We start from the raw sequence: 12,064 nt of genomic DNA on the forward strand, positions 1-12,064 counted from the left end.
TTACAAGACTGACTCACAAAACAACCGCTTCCCGTGATTAATCTCCAACCTCAGTAGCCCTCGAGATTGATCTTTCGTCTAAATGACCCTTAAGACGAAAACTTAATGCGATGTAGAAGAGACAGACCTTATTGGTAGAAGAAACGATGTAGCCTTAAGAACTCTCTTTCAATTGCGTTCACCAACCACACTAGAGTTAGGGCATCACAATGCTTATATATATTACCAAGATAGAGCCAAATCCTAGTCATGTCAGAACTCATGTAAGTTTAGAATTTGCATATTACATAGGTGCATTCGAACGTGGCCTAAGTGCATTCGAACAAGCTGACTTGTTCTCAAGTGCGTTTGAACGGGCCCAAGTGCGTTTGAATACGATGACTTGATTTTTATTGGTTAAGTTCGAACGCACAAATTGTAACAACCCAACCTTTAAAAAAAACTTAATTTATTGCATGGCACGAGGCCTGCCATGCTCCAACCTGGTCGGGTCAGCTGGCACGATGGGCCCCGCCGTCGCCGCGGCCTCCCTCCCCACTGGCTCTCTCTCTTTTACTTCTCTCTCTCTCTCTTTTGGTCTCTCTCTCACTCTCCTCTCTTTCTCTCTCAAACACTCTTTCTCTCTCTCTGTACTACCACTGTCACCGCCACCTCCACTAACGCCAGTGAGCCTATTTCCTCCTCTCCCCCCCCCCTCTCTCTCTCTCTCTCTCTCTCTCTCTCAAGTTCGTCGGAATAGAGCTGTCGGCGAGAGGCTAACTTCTGGCTAGCCAGCAGCAGCCGAGCCCCTCCCCGTCGGCCCAGTCCCCTCCCTTCCCTCCCCTCCTCTCTTTCTTCTCTTCTTCTCTTCTTCTTCTTCTTCTTCTTCTTCTTCTTCTTCTTTCTTCTTTCTTCTTCCTTTCTTCTTCTTCTTCTTCTTCCTCAGCTGCTTCTCCTCTCTTTTTTTCTACAACAGTGCTGGGCTCGGCCCAGCACTATAGTAGGCCAGTGCTGGGCCAAGCCCAGCACTAGTGCTAGTACTCCTTATTTTTATTTTATTATTTATTTATTTAGGTATTTCTTTCTTAATTAATACAAATAGATTTAGACATTAATTATTTTAATAATAATATATATATTCATCAATATAATTATTATTAATTATAATTAATTAATGATTAATTAGGTTATAAACTATTACACATAAATATAGGTAATACTTATATTTATTTATTTACTTATATGTCTATTAGATTAATACATAGATTTGTAACTTATAATTATTAGATTTATATTCTAATATTCTTACATTTTAAGTAATTCTATTAATTTATTATATATTATTATTTTGCAATAAATAAATACTAGGCTTATTTAGTTATTTATTTATTATTTATCAAGTAAAGACTACATAGTCTCTAATTAATCAAGATAGAGTATGAATTATAAAATTAAATTATACCTTGTCTATACTTATTGTTATTTAGCCTTTGATTTTATTTTATAATTATATATTTAGAAATATTCTTATATAAAAGAAAACAGATCTCTTCTTCTTATACTATAATTAGCATTTTATGATAATAGTATAATTATAGTATTTGAATCGTATCTATAATATAGATCTAGTTATGTAATCAAAAATAAAAATAAGTAATTCTAAATCTAATAAACCTTTATATTTTACTTGACTTAATTCTAATTAGATAAACGGCTAACTTCATGCTACTTAATTATTTTCAGATCCCGAACCCCCTTATTTGAGACCCCATGGACCCTATCGATGAGTTGACGTTTGATTAACGGATGTGAGGGATACGTGGTTCGGGTCTTCTGATCAGATGTGAGTAGTCTTATTCTCTAGATGTCTTTCTCAAATTAGGTTATATTATATATTATGTATACGCATGTTTTGGCTTCCAGCATGATTATATGACTTTATCTAAAGATGATTACAATCGAGCATATTTTATCATGCATGCAATTAGGCTGATATTGGATATGAGGATGATGATGAGAAATAGAGATGATTAGAAATGACTATACTGTTATAATTGTATGTCTAGTCGATCTGTAACATGAGTATGCATGTGATAGATTAGCATGGGTATGCATGTGTTGACTACATTGCATTATTTTTCTCTTGATTTTTGTTTTACCTAAATTTCTGTTATGCATTGACTTGTTATCATACTAGATATATGCGTATGATTTATCATTTAGAAGGAAAGCATGAAATATGATTGATAAGATAGTCGATAGAAAGCGTGAGGATACTCGAGTGGGCGCGAGGGTTAGGACGCGCTTGGTGGATGATTGATCTCTCGATTTAGTCGCAATCCTGTTGGCCTTACGTTCGAGGTCGTTAGTCTGTGTGCGCAATAGACATTCGGATACATGCTGTTCGCTAGGGCATATGTGGTGAGTTATCCTTATGAGATTTCTATCAGCTAAAATGGTGCCTGGTCTAGATGGATATTGATACCCTAGCGGGTGGCAGAGTATGGTTATATTTGAGATACTCCTTGTAGGTGGCAGAGTATGCTCTGAGCCTTCAGGCATGATGTTGAGACCGGGTACTAGGTGTTGACTATGCATAGTGGTTTAATATGATGATGACATATAGAGATGGCATTGATGACTGAGATATTGAGAAATGCATATGATTTTATTATCCTCTGATTACTTAATTATTGAGTGGTCAATATACATCATATATTGTTGTATTTGATATCATAGCATGATCATGATCAGCATGCATCATGTGTCATATTTGATAGAGAGTTATGATGATAGTATGACATGGAGATTTATTTATTTATTATCGAGGGTTATATACTTTTATCAGTTATGACATATTATTTACTTTTCATTTATATATTATTATTGATGACACATTCATAAATTCATTTATGACATGATGCTCTTTCTGATTCATATTATCCAGTACATGATTTATTCTCTGTTTGGCTTCACTTATTCGGGGGAAGGTCTATTCACTGAGCCTTTTGTTCATGACTCTTTTTATTTCTTTTCTAACCTCTCAAATATGTGGTATGTGATAGCGACTTGAGATATCTTGAGGAGATATTTTAGAGCGATGATGAGGTGAGCTATAGATACGAGATGGTATAATGATAGATTATATAGAATTTGAGTTGTACTAGTATTTGATATTTGTACTCCTTTGTATTAGATGATAATTTGTATAATACAGGTCGAATCATAGAGTTTTCTTATATTAGTTGTTTTAGTTGTACCTTGATGGTTTGTCGTAGCCTGTGTGGGTCATGTCAGATTATGTAGTAGTCTAGTATATATTATTACAGCTTGGATATTCATATGTTAACGGACTTATTTGGTTAATTGTATGATTTATTTGGTGATAGATTATATGAATATGGATATGTTAATAGGTTTTATTTGATGATATCATGATTATATATGCATAGGAATGTATCTGTGCTTGATGGGCCTCGCCTGTCCTGTCACATGAGCTACGCGTGCCGTGTGGGCGCGTGGGTGTGCACGTACCAATGCTGGGCGGGGGCGTTACACAAATAGACTCCTCTATATGTGTGAATGTGCTGTGAACGTATGCAGGGTGTGTTCGAACGACCCTTTACTGTGTTCGAATGGCAGAAAAATATTCTCTATATTTGCGAACGCTTGTACACGCGTTCGAACGGCCCGAATGCGTTCTCTATATATGTGAACGCCTGTGCACGTGTTAGAATGCCCCGGACGCGTTCTCTGTATATGTGAACACCTATGCACGTGTTCGAACGTCCTGAATGCGTTCTCTATATATGTGAACTCCTGAGAGCGCGTTTGAATACCGCATTCGAACGCGGTGCGAACGTAGAAAATTTTCTCCTTTGATCTTGAAATTCTTCAATCCAAATACTTTTAAAACTTGTATAAATGCTTATGTACATGTATAAAAATATTTAAAATATTTTGTATACAATTGCCAACACTAAAAATCTAATAATTTTATTTAATTTGCATCTCCTTATATGCTTCTTTGAGTGATGAATGAAGAGTCATACCTCATAGGTTCATAAATATAGAGTAGTGATTGCCTCTTCCTTCGCTTCGTTGGATTTTTTATATCACCCACTTTAAAGGTATGTGAAAAAACAGACATGTTTCATTCTTCATCTTTGAATGTGGTGCATTGAGTATCTTAGGGAGACAATGGAGTCCTAATATAAATGAAACGGTCTCTTGTATGGCCATGGACTAGTTCTGCAGGGTTGGACACTCACTCTTGTCTATTTGATTTGCTTGTATGCTAAGTTGATATAAGATCTATCATTAATGAAAGTTAGTCTGAAAGTAAGAAAGGCTTAAGCTATTAGTTGAGGGTCTAAGAGATTATATAAATCCTTTCACCTTTTGCCAAGTCACTAAATCCTTAGATGTGATATTCAACAATCTTATCATTTATATGCGAATCCAACATAGATGGCTTCCCCTTGATTTTAATCTATATTACTTTTAAGTAAGCATTATAGCTAATTTTTCTTCTGGTCAACTATCGATCTCAAGAGTTGGGCTCTTCAATGCTGTCAACCATTATTCATGAGTAATTGTGAACTTACTCAACTCATGCATCAGTGCCGTGAACCATTGTCCTAACCCTAGTCTCTTACACCGTCGAGTGTAATCATGCTTGGACCATAATAGAGCCTTAGAGGCACCAAATTGGCAACACTAGATCACTTACAAGAGTCTAGGATTTTGCCAAACTATCGACTTTGATACCAATTGTTAGGGAGACGGAGAAGTCCTAATCAAAGTGAAATAAAATTTAACACAAACCTTATAATTCAACTCAATCCAAAAATTTAAGATAGTAGCTTAGGGTTCAAGAATCTATATAAACTTTTTTATACTTTTATTCTTTTCTCTACTCTCATATGTGATACCTAACAAACCATATCGAAGCGGTAGGCTTGGTTGCACTGTTGTCACCTCTTCATCCAACTCTAGCACAATTTATGGCCCTACCCCACCTACAAGCAAACACATCAGATCAGATCCTCTCCTCTTGTGTCAATAATCCTAGTAGTGCACTCAAAACTGTTGGTAGGATGGGCATGGGATCATGTAGTTGTTGCTGATAAAGCTGTTTGCAAAGTTGAGATGTTGCAATGAGTTAATCGTACATTTGGCACATCTAAAAGCTTCTTGTCCTTGCTCACTGCTCCAATTCCGAGCAGAGCGTCGTTACTGAATCTGTCAACCCATGAAGCTGGAAAAGTAACGAACATCTCAACTTCGGCTAAAATTACAATACAAAATTCTACAAAATTTGCATGTTCCATAGCGTCTTCATGATGGAATCAAATAGATAAAACGGTACGTGATTTTCTCCTATACAACTCCATGCAACAATCACCGTATTCTCTGGCTCCTAGATGTGCAATATATCTAGCCGTTGCTGTCAATCAAATTGGTTCTTAATCAATGCTTATTAACTATCTGGAGACCATCTCAGTGTCACATAATGCTAGTATTAATTCTTGTACACAATCAAATTGGTGCATAAACACAAGTTAGGATAGTGCCACTCCATCATGGCAAAATGGATGGATTGACGCATCTTATTATCTGCAACGATAAGTGAATGAAAATAATGTTAAATTACTGAAGAGAAAGTATAATAGCAATATAATAGAAGTACATTATCTTCACGAGCATGCATGATCCTCTTGCTACTAGTCAAGCTGACTTCTCTAGAAATGAAGTATCTGAGATACCCAGTAGTGTGCAATAGTATGATAGAAATTAATTTAATTAATCATAAATCTACCTTCTGAAAAGAAATACTATGACTTGGTTCTTTTGTAAAAGAAACTAACCCTTCCATTGTTTCATGATTTAATTACCCGAATAGAATATCCATAGTACTATTCGGTGAGGCATGTATAAATTTTTATGAGGAAAGAAATTAAATATTTTCTTTTATATCTATGTCACTAGGATTCAAACTCGGAGAAATCTGACACACAACATGAGTCTTTTTAACCACACCATAAAAATTAAACATTTTTATTCATAATATACTGAAAATTAAGGAGGTCTCAAAAAAAGAAAAAAAAGAAAAAAAGAGTTGCCGGGCTTATTATCTCATATATAATTGTCACATACTGCTCTCAACAACCCTAATAAGGATTAAAAAGAAAACAAAAAACTGTTCATATGGAAATACAATCTACAATAGACATGTCGACAAATTTTTGGACGATGAAATCATAAGACCAAACCACATGTTGGTGGCACTGTTGATACGCCTTGCCTTTGTAATTCCACCATTACACTCTCTGTTGATGGAGGCTTCAAGCCAAGAGGCAGCGGCGACCATGGTTTTGCTAGAACATCTCCAATAGCTGCATCTATACTTTCTTTCGACTACAAAGAGAAAAGAAAAGAAGAAAAGTAATTAAGCAGTTTAATTAATATATTGGATATTAGATAGTCAAAAATATGTAAATATTAGTTCCCATATATATATATAAACATATATATAAGATTATTACTGATGGAGCAAGTTTATTGTTATATAGATAACGTATCCCCTTAAGAGTTAAGACTCCTCCACTCCATTAAATCATGTAAGAATATTTTTCTCATTTAAAAAAAGTTGGTCTAAGCATATATCATTTCCCTATATATATGTGTGTGTGTATATATATATATATATATATATATAACTAGACTCAATTTGATTTAATCCATCTAGTTGGGAGCTATTAATTTAGATTTAATCAACGCATAAGCCATATAGCTCGGAGGCTACATGCATGTGACCCACCTTGACCTACTCGGTCTGAATGTGTTTCTGATCGATGCTGCATTTGAAGTTTGAAGGCAGACCGAACGAAAGGACCGGCCAAATTGTATCGAGTGCACAACTGCACAAATATGTACTAACCTGGCTATTAGTACTAGCATATACTATTACCCAACGAATCAGGCCTACTTGTTGCCACTTTAAGCGACCCTTCTCACCCTTTAATTCCGCTGCCAATGGTAGATCTACACGCCAGTTTGAACCCTTTTCTCTTTAAAACTGTGTGTGTTAACAGTTGTACTTTCGTTCGTTTCCTCTTCATATATCTAGCGAGCCAACTGGTTGACTGATAAGACTATCACTACTACAATTTTATTCTGACAAGTAGCAATGTCCATACAGAAGTTGACAAACAAAATCACTGTCATACAGCCAACTATAGCACGAAAGGCACTGGTCATCAGCCCCTCCTTCAAGACTCTACTAGAATAAAAAGCTCTCAAGTCAAAGGAGTATTGCAAGGTAGAGAAGTAGATGAGACTTACAGGGTGTGCATCGAGATGAAGCTGTGATCCGATGTTCTTGCTCGGAGGAGGAGGTGGAGGGGGAGGAGGAGCTGGGATCGGTCTATACATGGGATGTGGAAGAACACCAGGGACAGGAGGTGCAGGAAACCTCTGTGTTTCATTTTGGAAAATAAAAAATAGTAAGCAATCTAGCTATGATAATAACTAGGTGGCCGGGTAAAATGAGATAGCAAAACGTTGCTTTGCATACCGCCGTAGGCAATGGGATAGGAAAGCAAGGAGTTCCCTGTGTCAGTGGATGTGATATCCACGCACCTCTAGGGCCCTGAAAGTGCAAAAACATATAGTTTAGTCTTGAAGCAAGATAAAAAATTTCAAGGAATGACATACCTAATAGGTTAAGATTTTGCAAGAATATATCGTTTACTTAATTTGATACCATCGTAGCAATTTTTTTATATATATTGTGAGTATAATTATTTTTCTACGCTAACATTTTAGAAATAATTATACACTCCTTGAATTGTTGCTCATTTCTATATAGATCCTCTTTATCTTAGATAATCTAGATATTATTACCGTTATTTTAGAGGAAATAAATAAAAAGAAAGTTAAAAGGATAAAAGGACCAGTTGATGATTTTTGTGGGGTGAGATGTATTCTAAGTATGAAGCTTAAAAGCTTAAAAGCTGCTACAAAAGATAAATAGGGAGTGAGAGAGAGACGCACTCTGGGGTAATAGTGATGCAAGTATGAAGGGTCTGGTGGTGGAGGAAGTTGTGGCTGAGGAGCCCACGGCGGTGTCGGAGACCGAGGAGCAAGATGCCGTGGCCACATATGCGCTAACGGCGGATCGACGGTCGGATGACCCCAGACATGCAAAGGCCGGAAATGCTGGAGTGGAGGAGGAGGCGGCGGCGGAGGGAAGCCTATGGTCGGGGCGAGCCAGGTGTTCACGTCCCTCTTCGTTCCGCCTCCGGTGGTGGCTGACGTGTAACGCCGCTGGCTCCATGTAGCTGCCTCCGCCTCCCTCGCGAGCAAATGCTTCCGATGAGATCGATATTTCTGTCGTCCATTCATCACATCAATTAAGCGTTGAAATTTAATGGTTTCCTTCTTACTTTCTTCACCAGTACTTAACAGTCAAATAAAATATTCTAAAAAGGTCCCAATTAATGATGAGCCTGTTTCCATTTTGTACTTAAAAAAGTTCTTCATTAACTGTACATAGTTAACTACCAAGCGAGAATCTAATGACATAGTATTGCTGCTGCAGATTGCAAATAATATATATGCAGATATATATTAATTAGCTAAGAAACCAAAAAAGGAGCTAATTAATTAATACGGAATACGGCCAACAAAACCAACTAATTAATTCTCAGTAGTGTCGTTATTTCTGATAAGAGATGGAAGAAATTAATATATAATTAACTCGTACCTGCAAATGGCTAGCAATATTATGACGAGTGAGGCAGTCGATCCCCATGAGCTCTAAAATCCTCGAGGGCACTGCTTTATCCACTCCTAGTTGCTCCACCGCTTGCACGAATCTCCGGTGCAACTCTGGCGTCCAATCCACCTGCACAACCCCAAACCCAACCGATAAATACAACTTATCCTCACAAAGGGATAAGATTAAACATATATCTTATCCGGATTAATTAGTCCACCTCATAATAAATATGCCCGTGATTAGCTAATTCCCCAAAGTCGAATAACGTACTTAGCCAAGCAACAAAAGAAGTGCAGTCGTAGATCTAAGCATACTTCTCGTGACACATTCATACCTCGAGTTTTTATTTTTTTCTGGAAGGATAAGAGTACTAAACTTATGTTTCCCGTGATCGACCTACGTGAAGCTTTGCTCAGCTAGGTTAAATCTGCACGACTACTGTACAATTGAATTGAGCTAAGCAACAAAAGAAAGTACTTCTTTGTAGATATATCCATTTCTATATCTTTTTTTTTTTCTCTTTGGGTCAATAGATCTAACTCTAGTTGTATAGATGAATACCTCCAAGATTTATGCACTAAACTCCTAATTTTCTAGAGAGGGGAGGATTTACTATGGTTGCACTGCTAGGGCTACCTTCGCTTTCTTCTTTCCCTGCGAATTTTTCATCGCCGCCGACGATGACTTATGCCTGCTCTCCGCCTCCGGAGAAGCCGACGACGTCGAAGACTTCGTATCCGCCGCAGAAGCTCGAACATTTTCCTTCGTCCTCGCGGCCTCCTCTCCCTCCAACGTAAAGGCCTTTTGCTCGTTGCAATTGGCTATCGGACCCACCGACGACGAATCGGCAGAGATCTCCGCCAGGTGTATTTCCGCTGGATCCACCTCAAGGTCCGGGAGTATGTCGCCGTCGTCGAACCCGACGAAGAGGTCGCTGAAGTCGATGTCCTCGAGCTGCAAATTCCCGTCGATGGAGAAGTCGTCGACGAGCTCTCCGCCATTGGGGCTTCTCAAAGGTGAGATCTCAAGCATCTCCCAGTAGATACCAACCAACCAAGCAAGTGTCTAAGAGAAGAACTCGCTACGTGAGAGTAACTGCATGGGCTATGACAAATACTACTACTACTACTATTATAAATTTTCTTTTTCTTTGGTATGGATCGAGTAATTCTTAGGAGGAGGAGGAGGAGGAGGAGTAAAGAAGGAAAAGGAGGGAGGGAGAAAGGGGTTGAGGAGGGAGTGGGACTGCTATGGATTGGTGTTGGTTTGATTGGGGTTTTGGAGTATTAACAAAATGGGGGCAGGGACAGGATGCATTGTCCACCACAACCTCCTAAAGATTTCTTTGGTTTTCGTTTCTGGGTCTTTTGTTTGCAACTGCTCTCCTTGTCTCTCACTTTCTTAATTATTTTGTGGCCTGTGTGGATGAGTAATTTTCTGGGTTTTATTACAAGGTTAAGATTTATAATTAACGACGCCCTATGTTTTGTCTATATTATAAATAGATTCCTCTTCTTTCATTATTATTTACAAAAAAAAAACTCTCTATTTGCTATCAAAGTGCTAGATTAAGCTCCAAAATACCTTAGATTTTTTTTTTTTACTAAATAGGAGACTTTTATGTAAGGTGTTATATATTTATAATTTTCTCCATAAGCCTGTCACATTCGTGCAGAGATAACTTTGAAGAAGGGACCCGTGAGCATGTTGAAGTGTGGGTCGATTCAAAAGAGAGAGAGAGAGAGAGAGAGAGAGAGAGAGAGAGAGAGAGAGTCAGAAGTGACAGCTACTGCATGCATATCAACTAGAGGCTGCCCAACCCAACCATTGCTAAAAGGAAAGGAAGAGATCAGAGAAGCAATGGACTCTATGTATTGTCTTTTCTAATTATAATGGCAGATGTGTCCTTTTCCTCTATTCACTTTGCATGGTGGCCCTTAAAATTTATTTTCTCCATGCCAATTCAAATTAATGACAGTATGAAAGATGAAATCCATGGAGATCTGAGTAACTTTCATAATGCATGGATGCATGCATCTTTCATCCTATTGTGTTTCGAGATAATTAAAAGGTAAATTACTCATCACTGAGTTCAATAGAATTGTCTTGCAAGATATTGGAGGGCATCATCACAAGTTGCTTTGATTTGGGGTGTTCGGCTATTCTGGGCTAGGAGTCAAGAGTATATATATATATATGAGTTGGATTAGCAACTTTTCTAACCATTTCAGGATCCGGGAATATCTCGTCTCAAGACTAGAGAAAAAAAAGGAGTAATTTCTCTCTCACCAGCTAGCTGGGATAAGCGTTTAATATGTCTAACTTAAGACATATTATACATTAGGGACATTTATATAATTAACACTGAAAACTTTTCAACTATTATAATTACTGATTTTTTGTTATTATATTTCTCAAAATATTAATACACAAGACTGATATTGTTATGCCCTTTTAAAAGAAACCCGGTAGGCTAAATCTAATTAATTATCCTTAAAACTGAGTTTAGGCTACAAAAGGATCATTTTGCTTTTCTATAAATTATTTAAAATGCTGTGAAAACTATCTAATACTATCCAAAATCATATTACAAGAAAAATTAATGACAGATATTCGCACGATCCTAAGTTTAAAAGAGGGGAATATTTTTATTATTTATATGTATTTGCCAACTTAAACAATCATCTGTTGAGAATATTATGTAAATTATAATATTTTAAAAGTTTAAATAACAATTAGGTAAAAAACCCTACTTTTTGTTGCATACGGAATAAACTTTACATACAACAAATAATTTCTTAGGACAAGATCAATTTATATTGGGTCTCCAGTTAGAGGTAAAATGGATTGATACAAATATATCCAATTTCACTCTTCTTTCTCGAACAGGGAGTTGATAATAAATATGCTTATCATATTAAATATTAAATATAAATATAAATATATATATATAGGGATCAAATGTCGAATATATCTTAATTTAAAAGCAGTTAGAAACGTAATATTACTCAATTTTATAGCATGCGTTAGTTAGTATGCACATATGTGTTAAATATATTATGGATTCACGTAAGCACAAAGCAAATGCTATTCCACTATTATTTCAGTACCTCTATAATAGTACTTTAAACTGTATGGATAAATGGAATTAGATTCCGATAATATTCTTCATCCTCTATCTCCAATTATATAGAAATTTACAACTATGGATGTTCATCTGAGCTTCAAATTATTTGCTTCAAAAGATCCACAAGGCCATTCCAAGCGAACAAATCCAGTTCATACAAATGCAAACAGTAA

General features: G+C 36.7%; 1 protein-coding gene across 1 annotated transcript; it reads right to left on the minus strand.

The window, feature by feature from the left end:
- Positions 1-6,023: 6,023 nt before the first annotated feature.
- LOC140781113 (probable transcription factor GLK1) lies at positions 6,024-10,057 on the minus strand. The gene is made up of 6 exons (XM_073126919.1): positions 9,401-10,057; positions 8,750-8,890; positions 8,038-8,373; positions 7,559-7,633; positions 7,327-7,458; positions 6,024-6,399 (listed from the first exon to the last, which is right to left on the minus strand). Exons 1-6 carry the CDS (start codon positions 9,794-9,796, stop codon positions 6,241-6,243), a joined length of 1,239 nt encoding a protein of 412 aa, XP_072983020.1. The 5' UTR covers positions 9,797-10,057; the 3' UTR covers positions 6,024-6,240.
- Between the last annotated feature and the right edge of the window lie 2,007 nt (positions 10,058-12,064).

This window comes from Typha latifolia, chromosome 2, assembly GCF_019914945.1.
Source record: "Typha latifolia isolate L0001 chromosome 2, TyphaL0001v2, whole genome shotgun sequence".
NCBI classification, from domain to species: Eukaryota; Viridiplantae; Streptophyta; class Magnoliopsida; order Poales; family Typhaceae; genus Typha; species Typha latifolia.

Bases quoted from the DNA above. Each gene is read 5' to 3' on its own strand.
- LOC140781113 (XM_073126919.1), bottom strand. From the start codon at position 9,796: ATGCTTGAGATCTCACCTTTGAGAAGCCCCAATGGCGGAGAGCTCGTC. The intron at 7,459-7,558 runs GTATGCAAAGCA...AATGAAACACAG, and splicing joins CTATCCCATTGCCTACGGCG to AGGTTTCCTGCACCTCCTGT. The intron at 6,400-7,326 runs GTAAGTCTCATC...TTCTCTTTGTAG, and splicing joins TTCATCTCGATGCACACCCT to TCGAAAGAAAGTATAGATGC.